Source organism: Terrapene carolina, unplaced genomic scaffold, assembly GCF_002925995.2.
Source record: "Terrapene carolina triunguis isolate 2854851 unplaced genomic scaffold, T_m_triunguis-2.0 Scaffold192, whole genome shotgun sequence".
NCBI lineage: Eukaryota > Metazoa > Chordata > Testudines > Emydidae > Terrapene > Terrapene triunguis.
Window position 1 is genome coordinate 7,867,284 of NW_020664543.1, and position 22,635 is coordinate 7,889,918.

A 22,635-nucleotide genomic window follows, 5' to 3' on the forward strand; every position below is an offset into this window, starting at 1 on the left:
TATCCTGAGGTAATATGGGGGCTATTTATGAAAAAAGACTCTGAAAATTCCACATGAGACTATATCTAGATGCTGTACGACGCAGAAGGAAACCATGTCATGTGTACAACTTCCACCTGAGTTTGGATTTGCAAAACATTGCAGTCATCGAGCCAGCGACGCCTGTTGACTTCCATGAGCCCCAGAATGAGGAGAGCCAGCTGCTTTAAGGAACAGACATAAGTGGTTTCTTGATCTACCAGGCTCAGCAACTGCCACCCAGTGTTTGCACAGCAAGATTTTTTTTCCAAAGTTAAACTTCCTCTTGCTTCATTTTTGGATGAATTGGGCTAAGTTTTATATATTTTTAAGATAAAACCTTGGCAAAATTTTTATTTAAAAAAGCTACACCGTTATGTTTTGTATTTGGTATCAAAATTGTGCTAGGTGCTTAATAGATATTCAGGAAGATAACAAGGAATGCCCCAATCCTGCAGTGTGATCTGCATGGGCAGACTGCTATATCCACACAAAGCCTATTGAAATAAATAGTGCTCTATATAAACTAAGCAATCCACCTGCATGGACCACAGTGCAGGATCAGGGCCCAAATAGTGTGTTGTCCTTATGCTTAAAAAATCTGTAATTGATTAGTATTCTGCTAACAGGGCAAGATACATATAATTTACAGAGACTAGCTTTTGCTGAGCACAAACTGTACACCAGTGAAAATGAGAGGTTTAAAATGGTTTTAAAATCAGATCATTATTGGCTGTTTACAGACTAAAAATCCCCTTATGACCCTAGTTCTTTTAGGATCCAAGCCTACAATGGTCTCATTGACGTCAGTGGTGGAGGATCAGGCCCAGAGTGCAATAACTTCTCTGCTCTTTTTAGAATTTAGTACACCAATAAAATAGTTGATTTCTTACATATTACAGCCCATTTAAAGCCACAGCCAGCAAAAATATAAAACACCGTCAATAATACAGCACCCCCTGGTGCAGAGTGTAGAATGCTGAGTGCACTGAATATAAAGCAGTGAGTTCCAGCCAAAGGCTAAGAAGTAAAAAGGATCATGTAAGAAACTAGGAAAAACTGGTACATATTTTTTGTCTAACACTACATCTGCCTTTTATCAACCAAAAATGTAGGAATATGCAATGGAAATTGTGTTTGCATATGCAAGGAGAATTTGTGTCCCACACTCATTAGCTTCCAACATCCAGTAGCTTTTTTAATCTTTTTAATGAAATCAATTTTCCACCCACCTAGACATTCTGGAGTAAAAATAATGCAGTGTGATGCATGGGGATTTTAGCCCTTCAATTTTACCGTGTGTGGGAACTTTCCTCTCTGAATTAAACATAGCTCTAACCCAGGGAGTTTGGGGCAAAGTGACTGAGTTCGTTGATAGGTAGAGTTTCTCTGTCTCTAATGCAGTGTCTATAATGTCTGTGGTGGTGGTGTTTGAAACCTGATCGTGTCTCTAGCATTAGTAGCAGTTTCAGGATTTTGGATGCACAAGCATACAGAAAGTACCGTATTATGACAATAGAGAGTGGGAATCCTCTGCCTGACATTTGCTTGTTGGTAGAAGGCCACAGCTACAGCACCCCAGCAACATAGAAATGATAAGGGGGAAACAGCAACTTATGCAGGGGACTTCTTTCTGTACCAGGGTGAAATGCTGGCTCCACTGAAATTGATGGCAAAATTCCCACTGACTTCTGTGCAGCCAGGATTTCACCCTGTGCCTCAAGGGACTCAGCTTCAGGCTGGTTCTGAACATATCAGGGTGGGCTGGGGAAGGGGACTGACTGTCTTTATTGAAAAAAAAAACTATTTTTATCTGGGATGCTGTAACTATCTTTATTTGAAAAATAGATTTTAACCTCAAGTCGGGCAGGAATAGGCCATGGTTAGGAAACCTCTCCTACCCACTGAGCTTATTTTTTATTTCTTTTCCCTTGAGATGATCACTTGAGATGAGTTTCACTGTTCATAAATTATTAGTACAACATTTCCAAAGATCTCAGTCTCTCTCATATTAAAAGTGGTTTCAGAGAACGTGAGGGTTGCCAGGAAGCTGGATGAGCTTTTCATTAATTTTAAACTTAATTAAAGTTAACGCAACTTCAAACATGTATTGGCGTGACGTGGTGAATCCTGCAAATTGAAGAGTCAGAAAGTTCTACATATCTGGGCCAAATTCTTGTCTCCTTTACATTGGTGTAAATACAGTGAAACTGTTGAAGTCAGAGGAGTTACTCCAGAATGACACTGGTATAAGTGAGAGCAAAATTAGGCCCATGTCTGACCAAATATACCTCCACATTCCTGCACACTGTCTTTTTCACTCACTTTGGAAGACATCATCTCCCATTAGGATCTGAACCGTTATCTTAAACTTGTGAAAATGAGTAAGAACAGCCTATATTTAGACAGTGCTTTTTTATCCTGAAAGACCCCAGAGCACCTTACAAACGAATGGGCCCGGTTCTGCTCTTGTATAAATCAAGACTTGCTTCAATGAAGTCACCCCCGTGTAAATCCCTGTGTCAGTGAGATCAGAATCAAGCCTTCCCTCTATGGGAATCCCTCCGTGGGGTGCAGCCATTCTGCACTGACAACAAGAAGCAGGGTTTTAGACAATGAAGTGGAGAGTAAATTTTCCAGATGAAGCTACAGGAGTTTTTAGGCAGGTGAAAGGTGATTACCCCAGGCTAGTCCAGCTCTTCACACAAAGATCAATAGACTATAATGAAGTGGCAACAAGAGCAAAGCCTGGGTGGTTTGTGATGTAATGCGGATTCTGCAATATGAGCACAGCCTTGTGCAGTTTTTTTTCATCATTGTTCTTAAAAATCAGTTACACTGCAGCACAGATTTACAAACCTGTGGCTAAATCATCCTTTGTTGGGGGGCTCTTCCCATACAGAGGCAAGAAACTCCCTCATAAAAGCACTAAAATATGTGCTATAGGGAACAATCCTTCATTGGCCAGGGATGGACAGTTAACCCAATAGGCCTTTCCCATGTTTTACTTCTATAATCAAGGCTAGTTTAGGGCACGGGCTTGTGTCAGGGCTTCAGCCTTTGGTGTCATGTGACTACAACAGACTCTGAGCTTTTGTAATGGAGTAGGAAGATGCTGAGAGGATATTATGTACAGCTCTATTATGCTCCCCTTCTTCTTGCACCTCAGCTTAACTCTCTGCTGAAGCATAGGCCAGATTTCTGTCTTTTCAGGACTTTTCTGAAAGCATTATGCAGAGTTAAACCTCAGGGCTATTGCATGCAAAACCCTGGTAAATAGGTGTTAATGGTTCCCAGTATGAGACTGTACCATACAGTTTCTCAGTAAATAACCATTTAATGCACACACAAAATATTACAAATCATCCTGTACATTGCAAGTAGTATTTGGAATACTTATGAATACCGTAAACACAAGCTCTGTTGGTTTTCTTTGTACAGATTTCCCCCTTTGCTGCTGTTACGTATATTTTTAACATAACATTTACACTTCTATGCCTTGGTACATACATATAAACACGTTCTCCAATTTCTCAGTCTCAACAATGTGTATTGACTCATCAGAGCTCATAAACAAAGGCAGTTCCTTTCGAAATACTTCAGAACCGAGTCAGCAAACAGTCTGGGGCCTCCACAGTTGACTGGACCTCAGTTGCTTGTGAAACAGAAATCTGTAGCCTGTATCTGAAGTGGTACACGTATTGGGATCAGCATATAAAATGTCCATTCCCTGGATTTCTAGAAGGCACTAGCTTTTCCTCGTGAGCCCAGTTAAATCAGGTCCGAGTGTACAAACCCTCTCTGACTGAGTTCTGCCCAGTTCTCTCTTTAACTGAAATAGACTCCTAGTTTCAAGCCATTAACTAATGGCTAAATGTAAGTCCTGTAGCCTCCTGGCTCTCCCTCTAGATCCATGATACACACAGCAGTGGACCAAACATTATCCTAAAATGGAGAGCTTCTCTAATAAGGAAAGCTGGAATAGAACTTACCTATATCCAAAATGGTACAGGTATTGGGATGCAGCTCTCACAGCAGACACATCTGCATGCATCAGCCACTGAGTCCACAGGACTGTCTACAACTCCTATATTTATTACCTTCCTTACCTACTGTGCTCTGATTGGCTGAGCTTTCAGAGGATGAATGGCTGTGACCTGCCAAGTGGCTAGCCTACAATGAAAACCTTCATAAACAGCATCCAGTAACTGCCATGCCCTACTTTTCAGTGTTCTGGTCCCTTCTAGCTGAGTTGCTCTGCGCAGTCTTCTACGCATTTGCAGAGATACAAAGTATTCATATCTCCTCCCCATTGCTTCTCTGCCTTTCTTTGGACTTCAGAGCAAATGCTGCAGTATAAAGCATGGTGGGTTACATTTCTATTTAAAAAAAAAGTTTCTAGCCCTCATGGCAGTGAAGAAAAGCTTGAAAATGTGACCTGGATGCGTAGAGTTTCCATCTGATCATTCCTTCAGAGGACAGGTTTTATCTCTGAGGGACAGGAAAAAAGGTTCAAATTCTGCAAGAACCCCCACAGGCTGAATGGAGGCCCTGTGCAGCTCTCTCAGACCCCCCTGGTTCCCATAGTGGCATAGTCAGCTGAGAGAAGCAATGGGTCCATAAAGTAAGACACGTTCAGATGGACCTTTTGGGTTTGGTTCAGGTTTGCTCCAGTAAGCCTAGCTGCACCCTAAGGGCTGTCGTGTGGCTTTTAGTCACTTGCTTTGGAAGTAGTGCAGCTTTGTGCCTCATGGTGTTCCGAAGCCTCAAGGGGGAGCATGCCTGCTGCTACACCTGTTCAGGGCATGTAGCACACACTTCCCTTGGTGGCTGGCCAGCTCCACTGGCTGGTACAAGAGATGGGGATTGGGTCTATGGCCTTGATTCCGCCCTGCCCTTCCCCCCTCCAGTGTCCTTAGTGGTACTGGCAGGAAACACTCCTTAAACTCCCCATCCGCGCCCCCCCACACACACACACACACATTCTTATTTATTTCTGTCTGGGAGATAAGTTGTTCAGGGTATCGGCATCTTAACAGAGCAGAGATGAAGGTGGAAGGTGTTCATGGCTGCCATCAACTGGTTCTTTGATCTATCAATGTAAATTTTTAATTGTGAGAGTAGTTAATTATTGGAACAATTCACCAAGGGTTTGTGGTGCATTTTCCATCACTTACAGTTTTTAAATCAAGATTGGATGTTTTTCTAAAAGATCTGTCCTAGGAATTATTTTGGGGAAGTTCTATGGCCCGTGTTTATACAGGAGGTCAGACTAGATGATCACAATCTGGCTTTAGAATCTGTGAATCCATAGACAGTTACAGAGATGGTTGAAGCTGCTGGGTCTGTTAACCAGATGCCAGGGGCTCTGTGTCCCCCCATTTCCCCCTTCTGGTTTTCTGATGTTCACCAAAATCAAGAGTTCTGTCCACTGATGCCTAGAACATTCCCTGAAATTTTGGAATTGATCAGCTGTGGGGTTCGAAAGTTATTGCATTACAGCCAGAGAAAAGTCATCAAGTTGAGCATAAGACATCGCTTCGCTTGGCCAAACACCTTGTCCATAAGGCCAAGTCCTAGGATATGACTCTTCAATGGGAGTCAAAGGCACTTTGCTCCTTGCAGGATCTGACTTCATTGCCAAGAAAACATCTATGTGACCATATAAGACAGCACAAAGCCTGAAAAGTGAGAGATGGCCAGACTGAGCATTGACATGAAATGACTGCTGCCCCTTAGCTTTTGTGCTAAGATTTAAGGGACTATGCCTCAGCCACTCTAGCAAAGAGCAGGATTAACTCTGACAATCCAAAAATAGTTTCCAAGGCTTCAGGATTAATGTTCCTGAGGAGTATAGAGAGGTACAGTGCACTGATGAAGCCTCCAGCAGCTCATTGGATTTTCTGCAGAAGGTCCCCCAACGGGTAATGAAACTAGCTAAAATACTGTTCCCCTTCGTTGGTAGAGCAGCTTCCTGAATAGGTTACAAAGGGCAAAGGAACCCTTTTCTCTGGCCTGCTGCCCAACAGTTTTATTGCAAACCATTGTAATCCCTTCATCCACCTCAGATGTACAGTAATCGCTATGAAAGGATTATTTTTACAGCCCTATCCATAGATTGACTGTAAAATGCCATATGTGTTTGACTCTGTCCCTTTAAGGCTTTGGCACTGGTTTTGGCTTGCTTACATTTTATCCTGTTCCTGTAAGTGTTTCTTATTGCTATGGCAACACTAATCAATCATCATGCTAAAAATAGCCCTTTCATTTTCAAGAGAGTGTCTGTAGTGAATTGAAAATCCAACTGTGGTATGTATTTTCCATATACTGCTTTCACTTCCCTCTTCTTTAATCTGGGAATACTCATGCTTAAATCTGGTAATTACTCTTACAGATAGATGCATTTGTTTCCTATTTGCTCTCTTCTGCTGTGAAATCTCCCCACGGCCTCAGAAAGCAAAATCTTAATGTATTTCAACTTTTTGTGCATTGCATTCTCCCTACACGTCTGATTGTAGGTATCACGGGTTTGCAGGATGCTTGAGATATTCAAAGTGAGTTTATAATGCAATTTCCATGGATTTGATAGCCATGATATAGAAGTCAGCTATCAAGACAGTTGTATAGAAAGGAAATTTAGGATTAAGGGTCATAAAAGACCAGGGGAATCCTGCAAATGTAGACACGTTCTGCAGAATTTAAGATGTAATGAAAAAATTAAGTAAAAATATGATAGCCTGGAATTGCTACTTGTTTTTTCTCTGAGAGGCACTTTGCAAACCTTAGAGATGTTGAAATGGAAAATTGGAAATGGAATTGCCCCATACGTTCCAGTGCATGCCCTGTGTATCAATCAGCAGCCAGGTTTATGCTGGAATACATCCCCGAGGGAGGTAGGGCAGGAAGGAGTAGTGCCTTGAAGAGTAATACACTAAAAAAATCATTGCCTAGCTTTCCCTGTTGTGTCTGATTTTAATTCTTGCCTAATTCTTGTTCTTTAAGGGGAAAAAAATTCTTTGTGCGTGATGAATAAGAAAGTCTTTTGAGTGCTGCATAAACAGTTCCCTGGTTCTGCCAGAGCTCTGTGCCAGTTACTCAGAGAGCATCTGATGAATCACAAAATACATTCTGTGACTTGTACAAAAATTTGGACCTTGCCTAAGTGTTGCTGAAAGCCGATGCTACTACAACAGCAGGTGCCAATAAATTAAATGATTTTAAGAGTTATATTTGCAATCCAGTAACTGTAGGTGGATTTTAGTATTTTGGGGGGCTTTTTTCAGTTCCCATTGCCATTTTTAGTTTCAGCAAGATTTGTTACAGCCCCAGCAACTGTACTACACATGCATTTAGATTGGAACCTGGTGGCTGGGCAGGACATATGGTTTCCTAGTTTCTTTCCCATCATACCATATGAGGCAAATGGCACTCAAATTCTCAGTCTTTAATCTTCCCTTAATGTTTCTTTGGGGGAAACAAGCGGTTAGACGAGGGCTCAGCCAGGTGACAAAGACATAATTCTTGTAGCTCTCATACCACACATGCAGTTGCTGAAGCTAATTTTTCAGGAAAATGCTGGGATTCTATGGGGATTTTCTTTTCTTTTAAGACTTGGTATTTCGCTAACGGATTATTTATCAAAGGGATGTCCTAGCTCATTGGGGCGTATGGAGAGCATTCCCTAGGCCCCTATCACAGGTGACTTTTAAAATACTTGAGGTGAATTTTACCCTTGGGCAGAAGGCCAAAGAATCACTTAAGCAGGACTTAAATTTGGGGGTTGCCATTTACTAAGAAGCTTGCTATAGTGTCGCCTGATTTATCCAATACTCTGTTATATAAAATAGGGTCATGCCCCAGATGTCTATATATTTAAAAATCCTCTCTGTTATCCATGTTTATTCAGGAGTCATAATTGTACTGAACCTGCAGCTTCGCTTTAGCCCACTAAGGCAGAGAGAATGATTTTGATTGCTATCCTCTATTAACTGTGAGGTTGCAGTGATTTCAGGGGCATATCTACACTGAAGTCCTGGGGTGTGATTGCAGCTCCAGTCGATATACCCAAGCTAGCTTTAATCTGTACCTACATCTACACAAGCTGCAATCGTAGGATGATTGCAGTGTAGATGTACCCAACGGCAACAGTTTCAATAAATGAAGAAAAAAGGTATTTATATTGTGGAAAATACGTTCCAGCCAACACCTCCAGGGACTTGACAGTCAGATCATAGCACACGGATACTTTCGCTGGCTCAAGGGAAGAGGAATCAGTGGGTGGGTGGCGGCAGGGAGGGTGTTTGTCTGCATAGCAACCAGAAACAGAAAAGTGGATGTGACAAAACTACTTCTGCCAACAAGGGGGTTTTCAGTGACAACCTAGCAAAGGTTAAGATGGCAGCACCACTTCCTGTGGCAAGCAGGGTAATTGGGGATATGGGAGCAGCTGCACTATCCGCAGCCATTAGAGCCAGAGTGGTAAGTGTAATTTACATAACTGTTGAGGTTTTGGACAAAGCACCAGACTTGTACTGTGTAATTTAAGAAATCAGCTTTGTGGCTTCCCAAGTTGGCCAGACCTGGATCTTGTCTGCTCAGATAGTACATGCTTTGATGACTCTCCACCAACTGGCTGCTCATATATTTCATCTACAACTTCTGCTGTTTGCTAGATTTGATTTTTACTTGGTTTTGTTTTCTTAAAAGTTGTGTAAAAGAGAGAATTAAATCTGCACCCTCAGACCAGAAGAGCTAGTGTCTAAAACACGTTAACAAACACAGATCAATAGCCTGAAGACATGCAGGCAGAACACCAATCAACTGTGTTTTCCTACCAAATGCTCCAAACATTTAGCAACTCGTGAAGCAACCACTTTTTTAAAAAATTTGGTGAAATTTTTGGCGAACCCAATAATTCAAAACTAAACACTGACCCCCAGTAAAGGCAGGCATAACCAGACTCCACCCACACAAAACCACACTTGCCAGGAGCCATCTCTAAAATGCAACAAGTTGCAACTGCCCTCATCTCTTACATGGTGCTTCCTGGCAGAAGTCTCAGCATGCAGAATTCCAGCTTGAATCTAGTTGGAGCATTACGTGCTCAGACCTGTAGTCTCTGCAGGCTACACGCCATCCTATTAAAAATCACAGCTGCCGTGGGCCGCAGTAGAACTCTACATGCCATGTTTTGGCCACCTTCTTTTCTAGCTGTTCCAAAAATTCTGCATGGCAATATGTATGTGATGAGTCTCTCTTTCTTTTTTATTTAAAAAAATCTGCAGTATATAGCCTACTTTCTATAGCAGTTTGCTTTATCCACCATCCACCTGCCCATGCACACAAAACAGAGTGTAAAACAGCAAGCATACTCTCGATGCTGTGGTTCTTTACTGTTTATAATCTGAATCCTTCTGGAACCATCAAATGTTGCTTAGGGTACAAACAGGACTCTGCTGTCCTTCCCCATGCTGGGCCTCTCTTTGCATGTTCTCTCTGTTGTTAAGTCCCATATTCCCCCCACCCCCAGCTTAGTACTATTTGACAGAGGGGTTCTTTCAGTCAGCCCCTTTTACACGTTCCTCAAGGTACCCAATAGCACACCTGCCACAACAGATGCTCTGGCTTTATTCTTAACATGTCCCAGATATTTCCATCTTCTTTTCTGGATAACTTTGGAGATAAGTTATTGAACTCTCTGATGAATCTCGGCATTTGTGATATATGTTTGCTTTCGAAGGCATTTTAGACATCTGTCTGTACCTCTGATGGATTTCCAGCTTTCACATCCATGTATAAAGGTGGAAAGAACACTGTTGGTAGTGGACTGAAAAAAATATTGAAATCTCGTTCATGCTCAGACCGGCTAGCAACTAATCAGCAAAGCATCCTGAGGGTCTTGTGTTGTCCATCTGCTCTGTCTTTTCATCTTGCTGCTTTTATGTGTAATAGCCTTCCCAGTAGGCACTAGCAAACTTTTCACTGTAATTTCTCTCCCACAATCCTAACCCACCACTGGCAATCTGATGCCTTCCCCCACATGAGAGCATGCACTGTGCTGTGCTGTGGCAGGGTTTGTGTAGCCCAGCAGAAGTGGGCAGCCCAGTCATAACACGTTGAGTAGTTCTGTAATGCAGAAGGTGGAAAAAACAACCCTTTTGCTTGACCCGCTTTCGGGAGTGATGACTGAAGCTCTGCAGCTGCCTTGAGAACTTGGGGAAATAAAATAGGGATGTTTTTGGCAGATTGGAAGACCTGGGACAGGAATAAAACATACTGTATGTTGAGGTCAGCTGAGACTCTGCTGGTCAAACCTAAGTTGGAAGACTATCTGGGTTTCTGATCTGTTAGCCTGCGTTGCATTAGCTCCAGCTCTATCTGATTGCTGATGAATAACGAATACACTCACCTAGCCTTCTGAGATGTGTGCATACCAAGTAACATATGGCCCCAAAGATAGGGGTAATTAGAACCTACTGGGCCATCTCTGAAGCTGTTCCATCCTCCACTGCACACACCACTGAGTTTTTTCTTGCACCACATTTATCACTGGTCTACTATTAATATCATAAATAAGGTGCGTAGTGGATGGCCTAGATATTTTCATAGCTGGTAAGTATTGTGTTAAATGTTTGGTAAAAATTGTTCTCTAAATCCATTGAAGGGCCCTGTTCTGGCATAAACATCTCACTCTTTTTTGCACAAAGGTTTGAGTGGTCCATGCTTATTGCTCAGCTGCTGCTAATGAATAGTAGGTGTTCTGTGGCCAAAATTAGAGGCTCAATCAATGGCTTCTTTTCATATAGTCCAGGGAATAGAAAACATTAAATTCTCTAGTCTCAGGAAGAACCTGCTTCCACTTTCAGCTTTGCTCCGCAGCAGCTGACTCTCTAAGCTACCTCCCTTCCTGTTGGAGGAAGAAAATCAACTCTGATCAAGTCCAAATTTGGGCCAGTAGCAATGTGAGCACTGAAGCATCAAATTTTCTTCATTGTGTAACCTCAATACATAATGTTTGAAATAGTCACAAGCAGTTCAAAGACTCTTTGCCATCAGGCATCAATTAAATGTCTTGCAAAGAACTGGCACGTCAGTGTCACTGACAGTTAATGCAAGAAAAGACTTGATGCCTTTATAGTAAAGTGGTTGAACTAATATCATTCAAGGATTGCTGGCCATCGACTCTGGGGGTATGTCTTCACTACCGGCCGGATCGGCGGGCAGCGATCGATCCAGCGGGGATCGATTTATCGCATCTAGTCTAGACGCGATAAATCAATCCCCGAGTGCTCTCCCATCGACTCATGTACTCCAGCTCGGTGAGAGGCGCAGGCAGAGTCAACGGGGGAGCGGCAGCAGTCGACTCACCGTAGTGAAGACACCGCGGTAAGTAGATCTAAGTACATCGACTTCAGCTACGTTATTCACATAGCTGAAGTTGCATAACTTAGATTGATCCCCCCCGCATTGTAGACCAGGCCTGGCTGCTTAAGTATAGTGAAAAAAATTGATTTGGGAGCAAGAGTGTGAAACGCTAAAGAAAAGATGCTTGAAATAGTCTCTAAAGGGAAATTGTGTTGTCTAGCACTGCAAATTGCACTCTAAGGGCTGGTCCACACTAACCCCCCAGTTCGAACTAAGATACGCAACTTCAGCTACGTGAATAACGTAGCTGAAGTCGAAGTATCTTAGTTCGAACTACAAGGTACTTACCGCGGGTCCACACGCGGCAGGCAGGCTCCCCCGTCGACTCCGCGTACTCCTCTCGCGGAGCAGGAGTACCGGTGTCGACGGCGAGCACTTCGGATTGATTTATCGCATCTAGACAAGACACGATAAATCGATCCCAGAAGATCGATTGCTTACCGCCAAACCCGGAGGTAAGTATAGACGTACCCTTAGAAACCAACTGAATGAAACAATCCACAGAGAAAGAAAGCTAGTCTTTGTGTAAAGTAACACTAGTGGATATGCACCAATGTTAGAGCAAAATTTGACATGAAGAGTATGTGCCAACTCCCTCAAGTCAGTGGAGTTGTATGAGTCTAAATGAGAATTTGCCCATATGAGAGCATAGGGGCATCAGATTCCCTTCCTGGTCGATAGGAAAAACATTTGTATGATTGTAATTTTTCTTGCACTATGTGGGCGGATTGATGTGACGGTGTGTTTGGTTGGATGCCAAAATTAAGAAAATTTCCAGGGAAAATCAAAATGAGATTACTTTAAAACCTGCATCATATTGGAATTAGAGAATAACTGCATGTTCAAGCATCCTCAACATTTTGATCGGGAACTGCAGGCAGTGGAATTTCCATAGACTTAGTGCATAGGGCAGATAGGCATTGCTCTGGAAATGTTAGTCATCCAAGGAAAAGGTCTATAGGACAACAGCTCAAAAGTTCCGAAAAATATAGCGATACTTAAGACAGAGAGTAGTGGAGGAACATTCAGAATATAGCCACAGTTGTGTATCAAATATACACTGACTGCTATAACTAGTTGTCCCACAATATTAATATTAGTTTAGTTATAACTTTGTTTTAGTGCTCAACTTTGGGATAGAATCAATACATCCTTTCAAAAGCATTTAAAAAAAACTTGCAATTGTGGATTTTCAGTGATTTTGATTCCATTTCTTGCAATAATCAGGAAAAAATAGGAAAGCTGCTAGAAAACCGGATTTATTTAACATGTGATCTGATGAAGCAATTGACATTTTTAATTGATCGGACACATTTTGCTTTCTTTGCAGTGCTCATTTTTGCCTAAATTCTCCATTCACGTAGAAACAAAATATGAGGACAACAAAGGAAGCAATGACAATGTAAGTATGATCTCTTTTGAAAAATAAATGTTTAAACCCATGCAAGGGCATTGTTAATCATGAAATATTCCTGGGGCTTGCATGGCTTACAAACTGAAAAAGAATGCTGAGCAGTCCTTAATCTTTGCACCTGGATAGCCAACTCATCAGCGTGAAGGGATGGACTCAGCTGACCTCTTGAGCGCCCGGTCCAGCCCTACATTTCTATGATTCTATGAAGGCTGTGCAACTTGCAAAAGAATTATGTAAACCATTATGGTATAAAGAATTTGTGCCTCTGATCTTACCTCCAGGCTCCTCCTTTAATCTCAACATAATTCATGGGTGTGAATTTAGTGCTCATGAAGGATTGTGGAGAATGAGGGAGATATCTATATTATATGTATATTTATATGTATATTTAGGCTTGAACAGACACTGGGAATGGCTGAGCCATTACACACATTAAGCAACAGAGAGTCCTGTGGCACCTTACGGACTAACACATGTATTGGAGCATAAGCTTTCGTGGGTGAATGCCCACTTCGTCAGACGCATTTCCATTACATGTGTCTGACGAAGTGGGTATTCACCCACGAAAGCTTATGCTCCAATACATCTGTTAGTCTCTAAGGTGCCACAGGACTCTTGGTTGCTTTTTACAGATCCAGACTAACACGGCTACCCCTCTGATACATTACACACATTGAATCTATTTCCCCATGTTAAGCATCCTCACACCTTCTTGTCAAACTGTCTGAAATGGGCTATCTTGATTATCACTACAAAAGTTTTTTCTCTTAATTGATTAGCCTCTTAGAGTTGGTAGGGCAACACCCACCTTTTCATGTTCTCTGTATGTGTATACATATCTCCTTACTATATGTTCCATTCTATGCATCCGATGAAGTGGGCTGTAGGCCACGAAAGCTTATTCTCAAATAAATTTGTTAGTCTCTAAGGCAGGGGTCTCAAACTCAAATGACCACGAGGGCCACATGAGGACTAGTGCATTGACCCGAGGGCCGCATCACTGACACCCCCCCTCGCTGCCTCTGGCCCCGCCCCCACTCCACCCCTTCCATTAGGCCCCTCCCCTGCCCCACCTCTTCCCACCCCTTCCCTGCTCCATTCCATCCCCTTCCCCGAAGTCACCACCCTAACGCTGCCCCCAGGGGGTGCAAAAAGGATGCAGGGTGCGGCGGGGGCTCAGGGCAGGGAGTTGGTGTGTGGAGTGCAAGAGGGTGAGGGGTGCGGCAGGGGGTCGGGGTGCAGCAGGTGGCTCAGGGCAGGGAGCGCAGGAGGGGTGCGGGATGCGGCAGGGGGCTCAGGGCAGGGAGTTGGGGTGCAGGAGGGGTGCAGGATGTGGCAGGGGGCTCAGGGCAGGGAGTTGGGGTGCAGGAGGGGTGTGGGATGTGGCAGGGGGCTCAGGGCAGGGTGCGAGTTCCAGCCTGGCGCCGCTTACCTAGAGCGGCTCCAGGGTGGCAGCGGCACGCACCGGGGCTGTAGCCTGCGCCGGCCCCGGGCCGCTCTGTTTCAGGAACCACATGGAACTGTGTCCCTGAAGCTCCTGGGGGAGGGGGAGGGGTTCAGGGTTCCGTTCGTGTGCTGCTCTTGCTGCAACTCTAAGTACCTCCCACGAAGCTCCCATTGGCCGCGGTTCCCTGTTCCCGGCCAATGGGAGCTGCGGGGGGCGGTGCCTGGAAGGAAGCAATGCAGGAGCCCTCAGCCTCCTTCTCCCTCCCCCCCGGCCCGAAGGGGCGTGCTGCCAGCTGCTTCAGACAGCGGCGCGGGGCTCGCAGCGCCACAGGGGGCAATCCCGCGGGTAGGCAGAGGGGCAGGAGGGGTGGGGGGAGCTTGGCGGGTCTCATGCAAGAGCCCCGTGGGCCGCGTGTTTGAGACCCCTGCTCTAAGGTGCCACAAGTACTCCTGTTCTTTTTGCGGATACAGACTAACACGGCTGCTACTCTGAAACCTATATTATATGTATGTCAGTTTACCTGCTTGATATTATCTATGACTACATGGAACTGAATTAAAAGGGGTTGGTAGGAAGAACAAACAGGAAACAAACCAAGGGTCAGAGATAAGAGCTCTGGGTAAACAACTTCAAGAGAACAATGGCTGGGCCACTAATTGGGAAGATGCCCTTCCCAGGCACCAGTCAAAAGTTACACAGCTGTTTCCTCAAGACCAGAGCCTAGAAATCAAAAGAGCCATAAACAGTTAAAAACTGTCTCTCTAAAGAAGGAGCGGGAAAGTGGCCAGTAGCAACTGAAGGAGAAACACTGACATACAGACCCTACTAGAGTCAGAGAATGAAGGAGGTCACTCTATCTATCCCAGCCCTGAGGTGGGGCTTTCTGGGTTAAGTGAACCTTCCTAGGCTTCCTAGATAAGACCAGATGCATGTAGATTTTTGTTATTTTAACCCAGTTCTCTGATTGCTGTGAATCTTTGGGTGAATAAACAATATGTTTATTTGGAAAAAAGCTGTTTTGAGTCACTTTAATCAGCTGCTGGACACAGGCTGGGAAGTTTCTGGAGGAAAGTTTCTTGCAAGTGCCAAATACGCTTGGGCTGGTTGTGTTAACAGTGTTGGAAAACAGGGTGGCTGCAGCCCAGTTATTCAGTTTAAGTGATTGAACTGTGGGGTTCCACCCTTGTTGAAGGAAGTAAATCCTGTCACATGAGGGGTGCATTTGAGAGGGACTGCAAAGTGTCTACAACACAGGTCACCCTATAACAATTACATGGGTGCTAGGTGGCATCTCTGGAGACTGACATCCTTTATTTACCCACACATTGTCCCAACCCTGACCTGGTGGAACCTCCTATAGTGGTGAGAGAATAGGTCAGGCAACAAGTTCCTTGGCCTCTCTGCTAAATTGCTGAGTTGATGGGTGCAAATTGCACATTAGATAACTATAGTCTTGGTTTTAATCATGACTTTTGTGATGCAGACACTTTTCCATTGAGAACTGGACTGAGGCCACCAAGCAGCCATTGGATGATGATAACTTTCAGTCACTAGTTAACCTGAGCTAGATTCAAACCAGTGACTTAGAAGGAGAGAGGCTGTATATTCCATTGCCAATTGTCTTAGTCTTCCAGTATGTCCAGTTTCATACAATTATTAATTTTTTTCTCCCCCTTTCTGGCCTTAGTAACACTTAACTCAGAGAAAGCCCATGGCTTATGATCAAGCATTTGTGACAGATGGGAGGGACACATAGTGTCCTAGCACAGTCAGACTGCAATGGCAGTTGGCAGTAAGAAGACATGTGCTCTGCACTGGTAGCATGGAATGAGGAGAGTTGGAAAGTCAGTTTTCCATTCAATTCATTAACCAAGCAGTGGATGCTCAAAATATTTTCAGGATGTCAACTCTCTGGAGCAAAAATATTACTGAGTCAAGCCCTGAATAAGTGTCAAATCAGGGAACTTAAGGCAAACTGGACATGGGTGAGATCCTCAGCTGCTGTGAACTGATGTACCACCGTTGAAATCAAGCTCTTTATAAAGGTTAATTCTGACAACTTTCCCTGTTGAGGTAGGTATTATAGTAAATTTTACAGCTGGACATTCTGAGGAACAAAGGTTAAGTCACTTGCCAAGTGTTACACAATAAATCAAGGGCAAATCTTGGGAATATAACCCATGAACCTTGACGCTGACCACTGATGAGGATGTAACTGGGTGTTGTGCTGAAATGATGGAAGTTAAATAAACATGAACCTTCTGCTGTTGAAAAGAATAAAGGGCCTGGTTCAAAGCCCATTGGAGTCTGTAGAAAGACCCCCAGTGACTTAATGGGCTTTGGACCTGGTCCCAGGCTCATTAGTGCACTCAGAACTAAGTGAGTAGGTTTAAAACTCAGTTTTCACTGGGGTCAAAGTATTCTTTTATGGCAACATTTGCAGCCAGACTCAGGCTAAATATGAACATTTTTGCTCAGTCTGGTAACAGCAGAAAGAAAAATTTTGCTAATTTTTCCTTTTTGTGCTCAACTTTTCATTTGACTCCATTTAAATATACAAGAAGTTAAAATCATTATATTTTTGTATTTTCTCCTCCGCCCCTTCCCCCTGCCCTCTTTGGCAAAAGGCAAATACAGCTTTTAACTGAACTGTACCCATAGCATTTTCACCTCTAGTGCTCTGGTGAATTAGCAGCATCAGGTTGCATTCAAAGATATTCTATATTTCCCTTCACTTTAACTGCCAACCATTGATGTGGAAATAATTAACTGTAGGAGATGCTTTCATACATTTTGCAGTTTCAATACAGAATATGTTGAATCATCCCTAATAGTAGAGTAGAATGAGGAATAAATTTATTGTCCTAATAATGCATGAGTGACTTTAGCTAGGCTGTTTCTAGGCTTTCCTGGAGATTGTGCAGATCTTTTTCTTTAAATGATTCTCTGAACTCTGATCCCTTCTTCGGTTGCATGTGATTTAATGAAATAGATATTGATTGTAAAAAGCAATAATTAAATTGAAGAAAGCTAAAGATAATTATATTGATTAGTGGATGAAAGCAACGTAAGTGCTTTCAGGCTCCTGTTATCGTTTAGTGAGCTAGTAAATTAATATTCTTACTTCACTTAACGTGATGCATTATCTGGTAGCATTCTGTCTAATTCCAGTAACCCATCTAGATATAAATGTCTCCCTGACTTTTCTTCTTAAAATAAAGCTAATAGTCTTGAAAGCAGAAACTAATGAAAGACAACAACATTAACGAGAACTATAATTAAATTGTACCCAGGACTTGATTCTCCTCTGCCTTACACCTTGTGTCATCATTAGGGCAGCAGGTTTGTCACAGTGGGAAAAATGTCGTGGATACTGTGGTTTTCCCATTTGTCTGTGACTTGTCTTTGTGTCCGTGATTTTAATAAACTCACCCGGCAGTGGCAGCTCCTGCGGCTCCAGTTCTGGGAGGGGCTGGGGCTGCCTCTCTGCTCCAGACATTGCAGCCTAGCACATGGGGTCATGACAGAATGCGGGGTGGGGCAAATTGGAGTGTGTGACCTAGTGCGTGGGTGTCACAGCACTGCTTAGGTTTGGCCCAACTGCTCCTCCGTTGTCGTGACAGAGTGGCAGCCAGGCCAAACCCGAGCAGCACTGTAACCCCATGCTCCAGAGTGGGGAACAGGGCCCAGCCCTGCAAGGCAGGAGTTGCAGGCACCAGTGCTGTGGGCCGCCTCCGGATTTGTCATGGTATTTTTTAATCAGAAATCGCGAAACCTGTGACTTACCGTTATGCTCCATTATCTTGGATAAAAAATGCTGTGATAAATCTGCAGCCCTAGTGATCATTTACATTTGTGAAAAATGGGAGTAAAATGGTACCATTCTGTAGTTTGCCATTTGCTTTGCACAAGTTGTAAACGATGACACAAAGTGCAAAGCAGTGGAGATTGAAGCTCTTTATTTAGAAAACACACTAATGAGGCTTGCATACATGATAGTGGGGCAGTACCATAAATCCAGCCACTTGTGATTTCTAGTGCTACAACACAGCTGAAGTAACTAGCTGTTCACATGGCAACTCTCCCTTTGGAAAAACAGAGTCAATGTCGGATGAACATGTTAGTACATCAAATATTGTCACTGTTATACTGTAGTTTTACGGGATCATTAATGGTATTTGAAACTGGGCTAATGAGGCAAGCCACTCAGCATTGCTACTTAAGGGTCTTTTTAGAAAGTGGAGTTTTTATTTTAAATTAGAAGGTAATATTTTTTTTTTTAAATGAGAATGTCTTATAAACTATGAATGGCCCCAAACTGGCATCTCTCAACTAATCACAAATATTGCCTCCCTCATGTGTCTTTAAGTCAACTGCAACATCTGCTGCTTTTAGCTACTCTGAGGCAGGAACCAAAACAGAAAAGACCCTGTTGGGAAGAGAGGAACTATGTCTGTACAGCATCTAGTGCAATGGGGTCCTACTTCATGACTGGGACTCCTAATATTAATAATAACAATGCCTACAATAAGGGCTCCATTCATGAACATTGACAGATGATACAAGTACGGGCCTGTCTCTCTCAGTTCCATCTTTTCTCACTATTGCATGAAAAATAATGCATAATGTGCATATTTCATTTTTATTTTGTCCATAAGATAAAATCAGCAAAATAAGAGATTGCTATGTGCTCTGTTTTGAATGCCAGCTCTGCATTGATTAATAACATAGATATGATGGAAGGGAATTTTGAAAGTTTTCTAATGCCTTAAATGGTATAAATTCACAGACATGAGTGGTATGACTTGCTGCTCGCTCCTGTATGATTGGATTGTCCTGGCCTCCATGAAAAGGCATGTGTTCATTAATTGTTGACTTCACTTCTTGGTTCAGGCAGATATTCGTTTCTTCCTTTAGTCCTGTACCCACTCAGCATTTATTATCTCATATTAGATAAATTTCACTCCAGAAAAGGTGAGGTAGAGAATAGCCTGGATTTTCCCAATCAGTACTCCCCAAATTCTGCTCTGTTCCCACCACAGATACTGACACTTTGTTTATTTTGTCCTTTTCGGGGATTGTGGCCAGACACAGCTTAGCTGTCGGTCACAAATAGTATCCGCCGCAGTTCTCCAGCTGGTAATAGGATCCAGCCAAGGAGGACCACATGTATTGTAGATTTGTTATTATAAAAGTCATCCAGACTTGCAACGATCATTGGTCCTTACAGTATAATGATATTTATAGGACAGCCAAATGATAAAGTATTTGCTAGGCTATTTCTAAAGTGCTGCACATAAGAATGTACACTACATTTAATTTATGAACTGAGATTGAGCTTGAATTTTAAAAAGCAGACACCCTAAAAATGAAAAGAATTATGTTTATTCAAACCCAATTGTCTAGTCCTTAAATAGCCTATAATGGAGGATTACAGGGAAAAAAAGAAAGCATTTATTTTATTTGTAGGCAGGAGTTCTACGGGCTTTGGTTTTTATGGTTCTGTTTTCAAATTCAGATTAGTAAAGCAGCTGTCTACAATAGCTGTGATTTACCTTAATAAATAGCAATCCCTGTAAGAAAGATGTCTTGAAACGTCTTCTTGACGGTCCTCTCATTTACACTTCAAAAGAGATAGAGCCAGAGTTAGATATTGAAAAGATGATAATATACCAGGTCCGTGAACTGTAAAGTAGGTATAAATATTAAGTATTGTGACTAGATTTATGAGCTTTGGGCTGTAAAATGATAATTTTCTTCGGTCCTCCTCTGATGTTTGTCACTTAATTTACAGTCATTAAGGCCAGCTATATTGTTCTGATATGTCAATCACTGCCTTAGGAGGGAGCCCAAGACAGTGAGGGGACTCCATCTCAGAGACGCTTAAGGTAAACATGCTGTTTTCTTCACCCTCCATTCCGCCATACCAAAATAAATATAAATAGGGAATTGCACAGCTTGCCTCTTATTATAGAGAAGGAGGGCCCAGTGGTTTGAGCACTAGCCTAGAACTTTAGAGACCTGGGTTCAAATCCTTGCTCTGCCATAGTCTTTCCACATGATCTTGGGTAGTCACTTAATCTCTCTGTGCCTCAGTTGTCCATCTGTAAAATGGGGATGATACTTCTCTGCCTCACAGGGGTGTTCTGAGGATAAATCTATGAAAGATTATGAGGCACAACAAAGATACTGTGGTGATGGGGGCCGTGACAGAGTTTGAGTAGCCTCAGGCTGACTCACTTCTCTGTGTACTTGATAAGGGTCCCCACATGAGCGAAAGTGATGAGATAATTAAGTACCAGTCAACAAGGGGATTCAGCTGAGGACAGTTAAAAGAGAGAGCGGAAAGAAGGGCCAGAGATGTCCAGGATCTCAGGGAGGTGAAATCTCTCCCTGCCCTGGGCTAGGGAGAAGGCAAAAGCCTTATGTTGTGGGGGAACAAGGACTTGTGTATCACACTGTAAATGAAGCATTTGGTGTTAAACTTGTCACTGATGTCCATGAGGACTGTATGCAGTAAGTGCTGGGTGAGGGAACCCTGCCCTGTGACAGGCCTAAACAGTAGATAGATAAAATGCAAAACCTTAGTTTCTGAAGGTCTAGATGTCTTTCTGCTTTGGTAGAGGATTTCATCAAACCAAAATTGAAATGGATTCCTTGTCTTCCCCCAGCCCTTCATCTGATATAGTACAAGAAATATTTTCTGTGCACATAAAAAATACCTTTGAGCCAAATTCTTCCCTTGGAGATAGAGTTCCCATTGACTCTGATGGTAACAATTAGTTCTTTCTAACAGATGATCATATCCACTCCATTTTGTGCCTTGGGTTAGCACATGATCTCTCCGAATGGGACATGTGTTTGAAGATATTGATTGACCTCAAGCAATTTTAGCCTGAGGGGAATGACTGCGGTTGCTGTCCACCCCTGAATCCTGTAAATCCAGTAAGTGGAGTGGATTCTCCAGATCTGAATAACTGATATGTCAGAACTTGGGACACTCCCCCTAAGGGCTTTTGCTTCTTAGAAGAGTTGACCTGAGTTGAATTCTTTGTGTGGGGCTATAGCATTCGTTTAAGCATGCCCCTTGCTCCCGCTCTATCCATAAAAAGTGAGGTAGTAAGTGAACATTCAGGGAATGACACACATTTCCTCAGGCACTTAGCTCTGACGCAGATGTCCATAAGGTTTGCTTATGTTTTTAGAATTCATGTAGTGATAGACTCTCTTTAAGGACAGCCGGTTGGGCCCTCATGGTAAAGGAGCAGTGACATCGTGACAGCCAAGGAAGAGAATAAAAAAAGTCCAGGGAAAATATTTGACACTTGTTCTTCCCCCAGTCATCATCATCATCATCATCATATTTTCTTATTTAAGACAGGTAGGATGAGGGTCAGTCAGATCCCTGAAGTATTTATATGTACAAAAGTGTATGGATCTCAGAGACAATGCTTTTAGTTAAAATAGTCAGTCAAAATATTCCTGAATAAAGTGAATAGGAGGTATATCTAAATTTTATTTTATTTTATTTAGGCAAACTGGAAAATAGGATTTGGGGCCTAATTTATTCTAGGGTTATACAGGTTAACATCAGTGTACACCGTCATGGTGCAAACTCCACCAGCAGATAAGATTACAGTAGCACAAGGCAGCTGCAATCTCAGTTTGGTGGGGCTAGAGGTGTAAAGGATCAGTACAGCCCCAAAAGTGGATGAGCGGCTGGAAAGAGGGCATGGCCAAGGTTGCTGCCTGAGCTTCTCCCCCCAGCACCTAGAGCCCCGCCTCTCACAGCAGTTTCGCCTATAGAACTTTGACAGGAATATAGCTGCCCTACCAACCTGCAAAGGGAGTAAGAGGTAAGAGAAAAAATTGTGGCTGGGGATACTCTGCCCTTGAAGTAACAGGGCCTGACTAGTATAAGTTACCCATCTAATTTCAAAATGGACTATATATTTGTCTTTACTGAAGTTTCCATTTTGAAGATAGTCTGAATGGAACGAGGTTGTCATTGCTGATGTGCTGTCCCAGGGCATATAATCTATAGGAAATTTTTCGAGTATTAACGGTGATGAACAAAATACCTGCAAAAAATACAAAGGCAAAATTACTCAAAATCTGAGAAATCTTTTCACATTTCACTATGAATGAGAAAATGTGCCCAACTCTGCAAAAAAATTGTCACTCAAAAATGAGCCAGGGAAGTTTGGATTTTCTGAATTTTTCAGTACAAAAATAACCTTTTTGTAAAATGTCACTGAGAAATTAAATCTGCACAAAGCCACCCAAAGTGAAATGGCAAAACCTTTCATGCAAAAAATGTTACCTGTTTCAC

The 22,635-nt window shown here is 42.8% G+C and overlaps 1 protein-coding gene across 2 annotated transcripts in view; it reads left to right on the forward strand.

The window, feature by feature from the left end:
• Positions 1-22,635, forward strand: part of PITPNC1 (phosphatidylinositol transfer protein cytoplasmic 1) — a 178,295-nt gene that overhangs the window by 103,471 nt on the left and 52,189 nt on the right. For both annotated transcript variants that reach the window (XM_026654476.1, XM_026654477.1), the window contains exon 5: positions 12,773-12,844. In XM_026654476.1, the coding sequence (XP_026510261.1) occupies positions 12,773-12,844 (72 nt within the window). The remainder of the gene's footprint in view (positions 1-12,772; positions 12,845-22,635) is intronic.